Source organism: Zalophus californianus, chromosome 16 (assembly GCF_009762305.2).
Source record: "Zalophus californianus isolate mZalCal1 chromosome 16, mZalCal1.pri.v2, whole genome shotgun sequence".
Lineage (NCBI taxonomy): Eukaryota > Metazoa > Chordata > Mammalia > Carnivora > Otariidae > Zalophus > Zalophus californianus.
In genome coordinates this window covers 28,180,065-28,195,394 of record NC_045610.1, presented here as the reverse complement: position 1 = coordinate 28,195,394, position 15,330 = coordinate 28,180,065, and the positions used below count along the sequence as shown (strand labels likewise).

The 15,330-nt window shown below is 48.9% G+C and overlaps 1 protein-coding gene across 4 annotated transcripts; it reads right to left on the bottom strand.

Moving 5' to 3' along the window:
* Window positions 1-319: 319 nt before the first annotated feature.
* MKS1 (MKS transition zone complex subunit 1) lies at window positions 320-12,123 on the bottom strand. Of its 4 annotated transcripts, XM_027568412.1 has the most exons (19): window positions 12,031-12,123; window positions 11,523-11,632; window positions 10,246-10,316; window positions 9,461-9,616; window positions 8,084-8,181; window positions 7,781-7,909; window positions 7,409-7,513; window positions 6,641-6,749; window positions 6,047-6,103; window positions 4,713-4,755; window positions 4,387-4,452; window positions 2,928-2,998; window positions 2,532-2,601; window positions 2,324-2,431; window positions 1,537-1,670; window positions 932-1,014; window positions 748-845; window positions 593-654; window positions 326-460 (listed from the first exon to the last, which is right to left on the bottom strand). In XM_027568412.1, exons 1-19 carry the CDS (start codon window positions 12,108-12,110, stop codon window positions 458-460), a joined length of 1,653 nt encoding a protein of 550 aa, XP_027424213.1. In that variant the 5' UTR covers window positions 12,111-12,123; the 3' UTR covers window positions 326-457. The 4 variants fall into 4 exon arrangements, with proteins under 4 accessions (XP_027424212.1, XP_027424214.1, XP_027424215.1 ...); XM_027568411.2 differs by having other exon boundaries at window positions 320-654; XM_027568413.2 differs by having other exon boundaries at window positions 320-654; window positions 10,246-10,373; window positions 12,028-12,103.
* Between the last annotated feature and the right edge of the window lie 3,207 nt (window positions 12,124-15,330).

The window sequence follows — 15,330 nt, the reverse complement described above, 5'->3', positions numbered from 1 at the left end:
GCAGAAAGGACTAGGCACTGCCTTCAGCCTTCATTTACTCATATCTCAAACACAACAAGCCCCAAGCGGCAGGACAAGCCTACCCTGGAAAGAGGCGGCTGAGGCTCCCAGGCCAGGCATTCAAGATCTCTCTCCTCTTCCTTTCTTAAGCCTCCATTTGTAGCGAAGGCTGTGAAGCAGGGGGCACCTGCAGCTCTCTGCCCTCAAGACAGTGAGACAAGCCAGAGAAGAGGCCGTGTTGCGGACAGAACTAACGGTGGGGTCACCCCACACTGGGCTAACCCAACAAGGCTGCCCTGTCATGACAGCCACTCGCAGTAACTGAAACATGCAGAGGGGGACCGTAGGGTCTCCAGCGGTACTGCTACCCAGCAGGGGGTTGGCCCTGCCGAAGACTAGGCAGAGGGTCTGGCCCGGGACTTTCTCAGCTCTTCTGGTTCTCAGCAGGCCAGTGGGGTCACTGGGGAGAAAGATGAAGAGGCGGACAGCACCAGCCTCACATATCATCCATCTTGTCCTCTTGCACGGGGTTGTGGGGGTGGGGGGCCAGGGCCGCCGTGAGCTAGGAAACCATGGTCCCCGAGGGGCTCACCAGGTCCTGAGGAAGGCTTTCTCGGGCCTCCTGCATGCGGCGCCGGGCTCGACGGAAGGCCTCTGCAAGGGGAGCAAATGCAGTGGTCAGCTACTGCGGTGTGGGGAGGAGTGGGGCCCATGCTGATAAGGGGTGGCCGGGGGAGGGAAACCTACCCAGCACACTGTGAACGGAACTCTGCTGGCTGAACCCTTCCAGACGGTCCAGCACGCTCTGCATCCTTTTCCGGAGGGAACTTGACTCCATGAAGGCCCTGCACAGAAGCCCAGCACATGGCCACAGGTGCTGTTCAGCCCTCAGGGGAAAGGCTCCCCAAGGCAGAGGGCCGGGGTCACTCACCTGGACTGCTGCAGACAGTGCAAGCGGAAGGTGACGCAGCCTGTGGTCTCAGTGCGGAACCCAAAGCGGCTTAGACGCTCCCCCTGGGGCATGCAGTTAAGACAGCATCAGGCTTCTGTGGGCTCTAGACCCCAGGCACCATGCAGACCTCACCCCCATTCTGACTCCCATTCTCGGAGAACAGATCTGCTGGGGGAAGTCTCATTCCAGCACCCAGACTCCATCACCTCAAGGCTAACGTGGGGCTCCCAACTGTAAATCAGGGGACGCCCCAACCCATTTGAGAATAAGCAGTCGGACAAGTGGCCTGCCAATCCTCCCCGCCTTTGATGACTAAAGCCTCGGTGATGGGCTGGAAGGAGGGGCCAGTAACTCTGACGGGACCAGGGCAATCTCTAAGTATACTCATTTCCCGAGATCTCCTAGGACAGCAGCGTAGATGTTTGTACCTGGCCCGAGATGTGCCCGTGACCTCCAGCTGAAGCCACAAAAAGGAAGGGACTAATAATGAAGCAACTAAGGGGGCTTAACCCTGATCCCACCTTCTCCAGAAGAGACAGGAACCTAAGTTCCCAGCATGAAGTCTGCCCAGAGACAAAAGGCACCTTGAAGGTTCCTGGTATCCACACATAGGAGAGGTCCTCCAGTTCCAGAGAGCCGCCAATGAAAAACCTCCTCAGCTCCGCCCCCGTGCCAAGCTCCATGGGCCTCCACGTGGGGACTGTCAGGGTGTGTGAGCCTGTGACAAAAAGAGGAGAGTGGGGCCTCAGCCAGAAAGGGCATGTGGTTTCTCATTGACTCCCCACTATGACACAGGCCTAGCCACCACTGAAACACCTTGTCGGGGGACGACCTGACCTCTGGTGAGGGGATCCTGGAGGTGTGGGACACCTGTTTGGAAATCAGTCAGCTAGATATTCACATCTCAGCTCTGCCAGTTATGACCTGCGTACCCAGGACAAGTTTCTTAACCCCTCTGAGCCCCATTCCCCTCACTAGTAAAATGGCAATGGTAACGCCTACATCTCGGAGTGGCTGGTGGAATTAAATGAGAAGCACTTAGCACAATGCCCAGCACCCAACAGGAGACGGCAGATCTTATTTCAAAACGAATGCTGATCCAGTCAGTACACGATGCCAAGAGCCCACCCTGCCTGAGCTCTTCCCTCAAGGCCGCAAGTCAAAACAGGGGAGCTCGGAGTAGCAGTAGACGCCCAGGCTGCTCAGCGTCCGAGTCAGCTGCAACCTCACTCAGCTAGCTCTCATGGAGCAAAGGACCTGGCAAGTTAAATGCTTCTAATTCCTAATGATCCTGAATGTTTTAGAAGGGTTAGTCTCATTCCTAGGAGCGAGGGCACGTGGGCCACGTGGGGGGCGGGGACGAGACGTCACCTGGGGTGGCGGGCAGCGCCACAACGCCGTAACCCTCCACACGATACCTCCGCCAGAAGTCCAGCGAGAGGACCTCACAGTAGAGCACAGGCCACTCCGGGAGAGCATCTGGGAGAAGTGAGAGAAGCAGCCAGGTCACAGGAGGCCTTCCCCAAGAGAGGGCACCACCAGAGGAGAGCCTGGGCCCAGGACCTGCTGAGCTACTCACCAGCAGATTCGTCTTCGTGGAGGAAGGAGGCCTCAAATGTGAATGGGTAGGAGAAGTAAGCCACCTTATCCTAAAAAAGAGAAGTGTTATTTCATACTTAGGGTCATGGGGTAGGCAAGGCCTCACTGAGAATCTGTTCTCCCTGCGGCTGACACCTTCACAAGGGAAAAAGAAAACCTATCCCCCCACAATGGAAATAAGAGACTAAGAGGGGGTGGGGCATCCACATACAAGCTGCTACCATCCTCAGAAAGACAGAGAGGGAAGCCCTGGACCAGGCAGCCCTGCAGAGTCCAGAGAGAAGGGCCAGACCCAACTCTGAGTGCTCCCCAGGCTGGCGGCCCGATCATCTTCAGAGTCCCACCCCCCTCCAGACAGGCCTCCTATTTTCCCTACCATTCCCAGGGATTTGGTGGCACAGGTCTGTGTTATTCCTGAGAGCTGCTGGAATGCTGGGCTTGACCAATCTGAAAGCCAAAGACCATATATAGTAAGTTGACCTGGAAGGAAGGCAAGTGGTTGAGAAAAAGACAAAGTTCCTTCATCCATTCATTCACTCACACACTCCATCACTCACTTAGCATATACTGAGTGTCTCCTATGTGCTACGACCGGTCACTGGGGATATGTTGGTGAGCAAACAGAAGAGATCCCTACCTCTCAAGGAGCTAACATGCCAGGTGGTGGGGGAGACGGACAGCAAGCCAACAAGAGGCTGTCAGGTAGTGACAGATGCTATACTAAAAATAAAGCAGGCTCTTTTAGATCGGGTGGTGAGGGAGGACTTCTCAGAGGGCACACTTAGGCTGAGACCTGAACTCAGTCGTGCAAAGATATGACAGAACGGGTTTCAGACAAAAGAAATGATCCCCAAAAGGCCCTAAGGTGGAAATGAACTTGGCATGTTCGAAAACAGAAAGTATGACTGGTATGCTGGAAGGGATAGAGAGAGAGGCAGGGGGCTTTGGAGCTGGGATTTTACTGTAAGTGGGAGGGGAAGCTGTTGGCATTTAAAGCTCAAGAGAGATACAACTAATTTGCATTTCCAAAGGTTCCATTTGGCTGTGGTGTCTGTGGCAAAGGAACTGTAACAGAAGCCAAGGGGTAAGTTAGAAAGTTAATTCATGGACCTGGGCAGGAGATGGAGGTGGCTTGGTCTAGGGCGCTCAAGAGAGGAGCCTTCGGGATATCTTTGGAAGACAGAGCCGACAGGAACTGCTGATGGAATGACTGGCCGTAGGGGAATCAAGGGTGTCTCCTTGGTTTTTGGCAGCAGCAACTAAGTAAATGACATTGCCATGTCCCTTAGGGAAGACCATGAGGGCGGGTTTGACGCAGGAGGGAGGATCAAGAGTCCTTTGGGTCATGTTAGGCAGGAACGACAATTGGATATGAGCCTAGAGTTCAGGGGAAAGGCCAAGGCTAGAGAGAAATCTAGAGGTCTGAGACATATACGTAGTATTCAAGCCATAGGATGGATGGGACCACCTAGAAAGACTACAGAGAGGGAGTAATAGGAGGCCCAGGCCCAGCCCTGGACACTCTAAAGCTTTGAGACCAACAAATAAGCCAACAGCCAAGGGGAATGATGAGTCACTAATGAGAATGAAGAGAGGAGTGTGGAGCCAGAAGCCAAGAGGAGAGTTCCAGTGAGGAAACGTGAGCTGTGCCACGTGCTTCTGAGAGGTCATGTAGGGCGAATGCAGAGGTGTCACCACAGGATTTGACAACTTGAAAGTGATCTATGACCTTGAAAAGGACAGTCCCAATATCTTTGAAAAAAGTGGGGAAGCCTGACTGAATGCCTCTAGAAAACTGTCAGAATGGGTATAAAGGAGACAGGAATACTACTTACTTGTGGTTGGCAATTCCACAAAGAAGTGGACATAGAGATTGTCATACTCATAGCCTTGCGCTGAAACTAAGAAAACAAGAAATGATTTCAGCTTATTCTCCTGCCCCCCCTTAGCACGCAACCCCGTCCTGAAAGGCCTACATCCTCGGGGAGCAAGTCCCTTGAGCGCGAGGAACTCCCTGCGCTTCCAGCAAAGCCTCATGACTGTGTTTCCCAAGGAGGGCAGACAAATCAGAGCCTCCACCAGGGTGCAGCAGGTTTACCTCGCAGCTCTGTCGGGGCACCTGCCCAAGCATCAAGGGATCTCTGTCTGGCAAGGCACTTACCTACCTCTCCATTTACAAAGAGCCGGAGGGCACCTGGGGAAGTCTAAGGAAGAGAGAAGAGCGACAGGATCAGGAGTCAGGAGGTCTGGGAGAGTCAGCACTCATCCTCCAGCGCGTCCCCCAATCCCCGGAAGACCCGGCGCTGGCGGCCAGATCTGCGCGCACCGTCACTGCACGTCCTCCGCACCCCCGGCCCCCGCCCAGACCCCTCTCCACCGACCTGTCTCCTTCATTTCTCAAGTTTGTAACAGCAAAGAGAGTACATAACTTAAAGGGTGAGGTGGGCAACGAAGCACGGAGAGTTTACAAGAATAGCCAAGGGAAGCAAGCACAGCTGCCCTTTACCAACAGTGGGACGCCGGGGGCCCGTTCCCTTTAGGTGCCTGAGGTCAAGGAACTAGGGAGTTTCCTTTTTAATTACTTGTGTTTTCTTATCTACCCTTTTAACACTGCACATCTGCTGCTGATGCAATACAAAAATAATGAATTTTTTTTAGGGAGAGAGAGAGGGAAACCGCTGAGTAATCCTATGCTTGTCTCCTGACTGAGGGATGGAACTGCTGGAATAAGGGAGCACAAAGAGCAGAACCACAGAATAACTGAAATTATTTTGTTTTGTCTAAGCGCTAACTATTTAACAAACAAATGATGCCCCTCCTCTCTCTATGGGGCACTTAGGAAAAATCTCCGCATGAAGAGTGAGGAAGACCTTGCTCATCTTTATATTTTTTTTAATTAATTATATATAATATGTGAATGCAGTACCACTGATGAAAATTGAAAACCACTAAGTTTAGGGAATAAAAAGTAAACATCTCTGACATACCCCTCTCACCATCCAACACCCATCTACCTTCCCAACCCCACCCCCACCCCAGAGAAAGCCACCCACAGCACGTGTGTGGCCCTTTTAGAACTTTTTCACTGACATTTTCTTTTTCATTAACAGCTCTCTGTCAATATGCTATATTTAATTTTATTATTTTTTTTGGAGAGAGCACGCACGGGTGAGGGGGTGTGGGAGGGAGGCATAGAGGGAAAAGATCTCAAGCAGACTCCTTGCTGAGCATGGAGCCCGACACCAAGCTCAATCTCATGACCCTGAGATCACAACCTGAGCTAAAATCAAGAGCTGGAGGCTTAACCGACTCAGCCACCCAGGCACCCCTGCTATATTTTAAAACACATAATAAGAACTATGCTCTATATGCTAGTCTCTGATTTCCTTCTGACATAAAGAATATGTCCTTTAAGAGAGGTGCTATTACTCAGTCACGGTCTGAATGCTCTGCCTAAAGCTGGCTCGTGGTGCTGCAGGAAGCCAAGCCACTCACCATCTCAAAGTCTGTGCCCACGAGGCTGCTGAGATACTCCTTGTGCCGGCCATAAAGCTGAGGAAACAAACCATATGCAAACTCAAGATGCAACCCCAGCCAGACCAGGGTCAGTTCTGAATGGGAGGGAGAAAAGATGCTGTAACAGGAAATGCGACAGAGAGCTGGAGGCCGAAGCATCCAAGCCACCGACATTTTAAAGTAAAGCACAGAGGCTCTGGAGTCTGCTGGTCTGGGACCCAGTCCCGTCTCTTGCACTTACAAGCCCCATGACCTTGGGCAGACTTCTTAGCTTTTCAATCTCAGTCTCCTCATTTATAAAATGGTAATAACAAAAGTATGCACCTCAAAGTGATGAAATAAAGTACGTGACGGGCCTCGCAGAGCACGGTAAACGCTCAAATAAATGGTCATTGTTATTATTATTATGTTAGAGTATGATCAAAAGCTTCGGTCTGATATGTCAGCAATGCGTCCTGTATCAGGAGAGGGCCAGTAAGAAAGACCCCGCAACTGCGGACATCAACCTCGGACACGGTCTCAGCTCCCAGGCACCCAGGCTCATCCCTGCGCTTGGAAGGAAGTCGCTCTCACATCCTTGAACACGCGCTGTTCCCGCTCCTCCTCCTCTGGCTGCGCGAGGGAGGACACGTTGTCCACCGTATACTTCCACAGCTCCTGCTTCTCCCCCTCAGTCTCCATTCTGTAAGGTCAAAGCCACAAAAAGACCAACTCTGATAAGAGATGCGTCTCTCCAGACCTAGTCCAGGGATAAACCACCACTGGCCATACACCTCGCTCGAAGCAAACGAGGATTTAAGTGGCCAGAATGATGAGCAGGCGAGGGAAACAAAGTGGAAAAGCAGAAAGGGCGTTGGAGTGGACACGGAACATAGGTTTGGGGCCCATTTTTGCCTCAAAGTCATGGGGAAACCCTAAAGCACAACATTCCCGACACCCAGTTCTCTCGCCTGAAAAACAGACAGGTGGGCTTCGGTCATTTCTAATTATAGTTCTCTTACTGTAAGACACGGAGGTAGGAACAGTCAGGCCAGAGGAAGAGATCTGCTTGAGCTCATCCCACCCTGTTCTGGCCGGTCCCTACAGGCAGCAGCACAGAGAATTATTTTCACTTAACTACACCACTGAAGTTAGCCCTTTCAAATTGGTATAGCTGCCCACTTTCCGAGAACAGAGTCCCCAGAATCCTAAGGGTCTGTTATAAAACAGAATATGAACCATTGGCTGGGAATTTAGAAACCAAGGCAGATGAAGGACTTTCTCAGAATCTCCTCAACTCGGGGCAAGAAGTGAAGCCAAGGGAAGGAATACCAGTCCCCACTCCCCCTTTCTTCCTCTCACCTGTAGGGTCCTTTGAGGCCGGTGAAGTCAGGTTTTACTGTGATCACACCATTGCTGTCCACTTTCAGAGTACAGAGGACATGTTCAGACTTCTTATAGCCAAGCCTAGACACCGGGAATCAACACCCAGGTTCAGGACCACTGGTCCCACTAACCAGAGAGAGGAAGAGGTAGTCAGCCCACGTCAGGAGAGAGGACAGAGGCTACAGTGAGAACTGTCATAGTCAAATACCTTTTTCTGAGTCCGACTGAGAAGAAAAAGAAGAAATAGTCCCTCCCTCACGCATTCCCCAGGGGGGGACTACAACAGGGTAGGTGATGGGTGACGAGAGAAGAGGAGGATCTGAGCTGGGCAGTGAGGGCCTCACTCACTTCCCAGAGGGCCCCAGGTCTGCCATGATGTACATTGTCTGAAGAGGGGTGTTGATGACATGGTTGTTCCTGACAAACTCTTCTGAGGGTTCCCAGGTGACAATTCGTGACTTGAGGATGCCACCTTCCCTGGAAGACACCACAGGAAGGTGGCACCCCCTGAAAAGCCCGAAGAAGGCACCTGGGGGAGCACACCGGGGGAGGCCTCCTGCAGAACGGGAAGCTCGAGGTGGCAGACATACCCAAACACTGGCCTGGAAGGACTATGAAGGACCCCCCAACCCCCTACTCCTTTGCACTCACATCCCTCGCCTGTCCTGCCGTCGCCGCCTGACATTGGCCATTCGTTCGACCAAGAATGATGGCACCTCCCGGGCTGCGGTGGTCATTTTCTGACAGTGCTAGGAAAAGAGAGCAGCCCTGTGTGACCCATCTGGTCAGGGCCCCGTGGGATCAGGTACTGAAGGCAAGTCTTGCTTCTGAAACCTCATCTGGGACCTGAATCTAACAGGCCACAGCTACCTCACAGTTATACATGTCAGGGGAGGGAAGCAGTAGCACAAAGAAGCCAAAGAAGATTCCTACCACGCCTTGGTTTGTTCCAAGATTTTGGCAGCATATTATCCTTCAGAAATGAGTTTATTTATGCTAACATTACAATGAGTCTGCAGAGGCACCTGGGTGGCACAGTCGGTTGAGTGTCTGACTCTTGGTTTTGCCTCAGGTCATGATCTCAGGGTCCTGGGATTGAGCCCCTTGTCGAGCTCCACGCTCAGCGCCGAGTCTGCTGGAGATTTTTTTCTCTCCCTCTGCCCCTTCCCCACAACGCGTGCACTCTCTCTCTCAAATAAATAAATAAATCTTTTTAAAAAAATAAAATGAGTCTGCAATCTCTGAGTACATACCAACAAAAAGTTGGGTGAGTGTGCCTGGTAGATGCTGATGTTACCAGGTACTTGGAAGAAGCCAAATGGGATACAAAGTATCCTGTGAAAAGTCCTCCCATGGGTACTTCAGCACTAACTAATTTCATGGACTTTTCTAAAACAGAAAACCCAAATTTTATATGCTACCAACCCAGCGCTTTCCTAGCATAAGCATCAATCTTTCAAAAACACTCATTTAATATCTGCTCCTTGCAGAGCTACAAAGGTCATAGACAAAAATCAGAAAGTACAGGCTCTACTCTCAAGGAGTTTAAAATCTCCCTAAGAAAGAACAAGTCATACAGGGACCGAGGCAAATATTAAGGGTATGTGAGCACAGGCGAACTGAGCACTAAGCCACTCCCCACAGCTGTACTGAATCCGTCCTCAAACCCATAGACTCAGAGTTGTGGCTGCATCCTCTGATGAGTTTTATCTAGATGGTTCGAGACTCCACCCAGCTGTCTCATCTCCTGATGCATGGAGGAAGTCTTGTCCCTGTCTCTAGTCGGCCTGCCATGAGAGACACAGCCCACTCCCTCAGGCCCTCCAGCAGGTAGAAAAGCAGCACCAGCCACGCCACCTGAAGGCCGTGCCCGCTCCACTCCAGCTGGGCCGCCAGCAGCACAAGGCAGTTCCTAGACAGGCTGTCTGTCTGAACAGGCTTCTGGTTTAACACACAGAACCCAGAGGCCAGAAAGCTAGGGGAGGGAAAGAAGGAAGCTATGGGGGGCTCCAGGAAAAAAAAAAATACCTCCTCCACATTGGTGTATCTGTCAGAGTCCGTGTAGGTAAAAATTCGTCGGTTCTTCCTGCCGCCCGAATCCTCCAGCTTCAGGATCTCTTGACGGTACTGATGATCCAAAGGGCTCTGACAGGCTGCTTCATTTCGGTACAGATCTACTTCAAACTGAGGTCACAAGGACACAGAGATCTACTGAGAATATGTCAAACTTTTTTCTTGTAACTGTTTCATCAAATCAGTTCTATAGAGCTGATGCAATTTGGCATGTTTCCATAGCCAACTTCCACTTATCTGAACTAACTGAGGGCAGGGGATTCAAAGAATGTTAGAGCTAAAGGGAACCAGAGTGAGAGTCTAACCCAACTCTGCTGTTATAGATGGCAGATTTCACCCAGAGGTGAAAAGTGTTTTACCCAGGATCATAAAACTGGGTAGTGTCAGTCACTATGCTATATTGCCCTTTAAACACAACAGAGGGGTGGGGCGCCTGCTCAGTTTGTCTTTGGCTCAGGTCATCTCAGGGGCCTAGGATCGAGCCCTGTGTTGGGCTCCCTGCTCTGTGGACAGTCTGCTTCTCCCTCTTCCTCTGCCCCTCCCCCCCAGCTCATGCTCTCTCTCTCTCAAATAAATGGATAAAATTAAAAAAAAAAAAAAAACAACAGGGGAAAGTATAAACTGCTATAACTTTCTGGAAATCAGTTAGGCGATACGTATCAGGAATCCTTCCCTGCTACCAGCCAGGAGGAGGTGGAGCCAGTGGAGGTAAACTGGATGGAGAAGTGGCATGGGCTCACCTGGCTAAAGAGCTTCTCCTGCCACCCAATCACGACCTCTTCCTCTTCCTCTTCCTCTGAGCGGTGTCCACCTCCAAAGACCACAGAGTGAGTCAAACGTTTGAGTCAAATCGGCACCACTTCTTGCTCTGTGGTATTGGTAATAACCCAAGTCCCTGCTCTAATATTTCCCACAAAACCAGCTGGAGTTTGGGGATTTATTAAGCACTCACTCTAAACAAAGGTTAGAGAGGCTGTGGATATATGTAGAAGCCAGGATTAGGACCCAAGAAGTCTTAATTACTACTCTAATTTGAATAAAAGGAAGTCATGGCTCCAAGGAATTAATCTAATTCAGTGTCAGGAGTCAAATTCAGGATGTAGGCTAAATAGCTCTTCCTCAATCCCAACTGTCCACATTTGCTAGAAAAAAACCCTGGCATTCTTGTCTTTACTGTTCATGAAGCCGTATGTCTAGAACCACAAGCACTGTAACCTTAGAAGACCAAGTACCAGAAGAGACGAGGAAAGGCAAATAAATTATTAAAGAACCAAATCGAATACACTCTTGGCTGAGTACGCCTTTTTGAGACACGTGCTTCATAACCCACCAGCCCACACTCTCGCCAGGGAATATATCTGAACAGATGCAACAAATGCAGAGAGACCAGTGATTTAACACAAACACACTGTCCTTTCTTTCTCATTCTTCTGGCTTCTGAGACAAGGAAACTGCGAAAGCACAGTTGATGTTAATATGTACCTTTTTCAAGCAGACCCCAATTTTAAAATTGTTTTAAGTAGTGTGCATAAACATACATACATATTTAAAGTAACATATACTATACACATGTATACAGTATACACACACTATGTATATATGTATGTATAGTACATACATATATGTTTGGTATACACATATATTAGGAGTTTGGAGCATATTTTCTCTTAGGAAAAAATGCCACAATCGGTATTTAGTTTGCCAGGCAGATTTTTAACATATCAAAAGTATAGTCTTTTGTTATTTTACATTTGACCACAGTTTGGATCAGCTCTTGATGGCAAGAATCATGTCTTACTCAATTTTCTTAACACAACATAAATGAGTAGTTAAAATTGCTTGGGATCAAATCCTTGCTTCAACATATACCAGCCATGTGACCCTGGGCAAGGAACCCAACCTCTCTCTATGCCTTTTCTCAGACTACAAATCTGGGTCTACTCTGTCTTAAAAGGCAACTACCGCCCCAGGCCCTCCCCCAGGTCCCTAAGAGGCCGCATCACCACCATACACCCACTGGCAGTTGGGTGAGGCCTAAAAGTGGCCAAGTCTATGAGGTCCTTCCCAGGCTGGGCAGCAGGCTGGTAACGGAGGAAGTTGCTGGATGTGATTCTTTGCAGGTGGACCCTGTCAGGAAAAGAAAAGCCCGGAATACTCATTACAAGACGCAACCTGAAGATGAACACAGAGCAAACATGGGGGAAACAAAAGAAAGAGGGTGGGGCTACCAAGGTGTGTTGGGTGCACAGGAGCGCGGCCGGGGGTCTTAAGGGGAAGAGTGCGGGTAAGTGTATTGGGTACAGAGCTCTGAGTAATTCGAGACGGGCAGAGACTTGAAAAGGGCGTGGGTAGGTCTGGAAGCCGTGAGTGGAGAGGGTTGAGGGTAAGTGAGGGAGACGCGGGGAGACCAGGAGGCGGAGATCAGGGTTGAAAGCGCAAGTGGGAACTCAGCAAACAAGAAGTGAGGTTCAGGCTCGAATTATCTGAGAGCATAAAAGCACAGGACTCTGGGACGATGCGACTACCGGAGGCGCAAGTTGCGCACGGGGTCCCGGGAGCGATACACGGCCTCCCCGGTGTCAGTGCTCCAGACCGTCTCCGCCATGACAGCTGCGACTTGCCGCGACAGCGCCGGAAAGCGCACCGCCCCCAGTTGCCCTAGCAACAGGGACGCGGGGTTCGGGAGGCGGCCGGTGCTGCGCGCGCAACCTACGGTTCCCGGCACTGAGCCGCCGCAGCGCGCATGAAGTGGGTCCGCCCACGGCCGAGCGCCTAAGCGCGGTCAGGTTGGGGTACTGCGGGGTCACCGCTTACAACGTGGGCGACAAAGCTCGCTCACACCCAAGACCGGACTTGAAGCACTTTACAAATGAGGAAACCAAGGCAGCGCCATCGGCCTCTTTCATGTAGATCGATGGGGACCAGGACCCAGGTGACCTGAGTCCTGGATTCGCCTTTTCTCACCACGCCACACTGCCTTCCACTGAATGCTCGGAAACCTTGCCCTCAAAATCGGTGGATGTGACTCACAGAATGCACCCATTCTTCCCAAAGGAGTCAGGGAAGGCGTTGGCACTCACTCAGACATGAAAATATATTCTTGGAAGAAAACAAAAAAAGTGTCAGGAGTTATTAGTCCTTGTGTTGGTATTCACTGAGCCGGAGAAAGAAGAAACAAAGAAGCTAACAGTAAGGAAGGAAAATTTGTTATTATTGAGCTCGTTTTTCCCCCTGTATGTGTTAGTTCCGGATTTTTAAGCCACCTTAAGATACTCTACTGGCCTCCTGAAAAGTCAACAAAGTGCTATTCAGAAGTCATGCTTCTTTGGACTATCAAAGCAAGCCCCATCATAACCTGGAGTCTCGCTCCCTGGCACCTTGGGGTATGTCAACAGTTAACAGCCTTTGACATTTGTCACTCCCTCAAGACAGTAAGCAGTTGTCCCCTGCACTCAGTAATCTCATGCCAGTTTGATTGTATGGCATTGGGAGTCCTGGGCAGCATGGCTGCTGTTGTGTAACACCAAGGACTCACCGTAATAATAGCGCCATTTACTTGGGATCTAATACAGCCTGGGCACTCTGTTTACATTGTCCCTAATCCTCGAAGAAACCTCTTAAGTAGGCATTGTTATTCCCATTTAATGGATGAAGTCAAGGAAGGCCAGGGCTTAAAGGGTTTACTAAGGTTGAACTCTCCTAAGGGGTGAAGGAGCTGGGATTCCAGCCCAGGTCCTTCTTTTGAAGCCTAAATACCTTCCGCTCTGCCTTGCAGCCTCTCAACCTACCACTGAGCTCTTTATTCCATAAGAGCACACAGTCTCCAACATGAGAAATAATTATTTCAACAGAGAGAACTATGGAGGCTTCAGAATACTAGCTCTTAAGAAATGGTCTAATTTTTCCTTTTCTTTTTTTTTGGTTGAAATTTTTATTTTTTTATTAACATATAACGTATTATTTGTTTCAGGGGTACAGGTCTGTGATTCATCACTCTTACACAATACACAGCACTCACCACAACACATACCCTCCCCAGTGTCCATCATCCAGCCACCCTCTAATTTTTCCTTTTAAAGTTGTAAATAGACGACACTATGCCACATGAACAACAAATGACAAAGGTGGAGCATGCATCAAGAGTTTAGTTTATAGCTAAATCAAACTTATAGCAATGTCAATCTGACATAATTATAAGCAAAATAGGTACTGTATCACATGGCATGGAAATATAAATTATTTAAGGAACCATAATTGAATTATTTTTATACTGATAAACTAGATTTTTATCTTTTCTCTTTGTTTACTGGTATCTATATATCAGGATTCTTACAACGGGGGTCCATGAGTGAGGTTCAAGGGGTCTATGAACTCTTTACCTAGAATTTTGTGGGGTGCATTTTCTGGAACAAGTTCATGGCTTTTATCTGATTCTGGATGGAGTTCGTACCATAATATCAAGGATGATGTGCTCCCCACCCCACTTACATACTAACATCTTGTTAAGAGTCAGAAGTTTGGTCAATCAGAGAAAGACATGTATCATATGACCTCACTGATAGGAGGAATTCTTAATCTCAGGAAACAAACTGAGTATTGCTGGAGTGGTGGGGGGTTGGGGGATGGGGTGGCTGGGTGATAGACATTGGGGAGGGTATGTGCTATGGTGAGTGCTGTGAATTGTGCAAGACTGTTGAATCACAGATCTGTACTTCTGAAACAAATAATGCAACATATGTTAAGAAAAAAGGAAAAGAAGAAGATAGCAGGAGGGGAAGAATGAAGGGGAGTAAGTCAGAGGGGGAGACGAACCATGAGAGACAATGGACTCTGAAAAACAAACTGAGGGTTCTGGAGGGGAGGGGGGTGGGGGGATGGGTTAGCCTGGTGATGGGTATTAAAGAGGGCACATTCTGCGTGGGGCACTGGGTATTATGCACAAACAATGAATCATGGAACACTACATCAAAAACTAATGATGTAATGTATGGTGATTAACATAACAATAAAAAATAAAAATAAAAAAAGAGTCAAGTTTGGATTACACAGTATAAAGGCCAAAATCCCTTGAACCATCACCAGCAAACCTACCACCCTCATCCCCAACCACGATGGTTCAGAGTTGACATCAGTGTTCTCCCTAAAATAACACCATCATTTGGAGAAACCGTTTTGCTTAGAAAGCACTTGTACAAGCCATCATGAAGGGTTAGTATTATCACCTCCATTTCACATATTTATAAATCAATACATTAATTAAATTTTTCACATGACTAGGAAGCATAGAGCCTGGACGTATATTTAAGATGTTCTGACTCAACTCTGTGAGCTCTCTTTTGAATTGTGCTGCTTCCTTAGATCTACTCCCACCCGAACCCCTTCCCTAATTTTTTCATACCTAAAGCAGTGCAATGCGGAACCACATCAGAATAGCTCATCACACTTCCTTTCTCTTCCCCAGTTGGTACTTTATAGCTCACTTGGGCTGTCCTCACTATAAGACTTCAGGAAAGCATAAGAAAAGGAACATCACTATAGTTCTTCAAAAACTTTTCTGGGTCCCACGGTGTCCGTGCTTTGTGCCTAATAAATATCCCTTGAACTCACCGTGGTTCCAGGAAGAAATCCTCCTGAATGAAATAGTTTTATGAGGAATAATAGGATTGACTTCTGCTTTACTCTCTCTCTCCCCAACTTTGAGGATGGAGGAAGGGGCCATGAGGTATAAACATTCCAATTATAAATCAGAGATTGTCCGATGAGATTAAAAAATCCAATATATGTTGCCTACAAGGAACCCACTTTAAATATAAAGATAGTTTAAA

Coding starts and splice junctions, on each gene's coding strand:
- MKS1 (XM_027568411.2), bottom strand. CDS start 12,110: ATGGCGGAGACGGTCTGGAGCACTGACACCGGGGAGGCCGTGTATCGC. Junction 6,750..7,408: donor GGCCTCAAAGGACCCTACAG/GTGAGAGGAAGA, acceptor TTGACCTTACAG/AATGGAGACTGAGGGGGAGA. Junction 4,756..6,046: donor TGGGCACAGACTTTGAGATG/GTGAGTGGCTTG, acceptor TCTCTTCCTTAG/ACTTCCCCAGGTGCCCTCCG.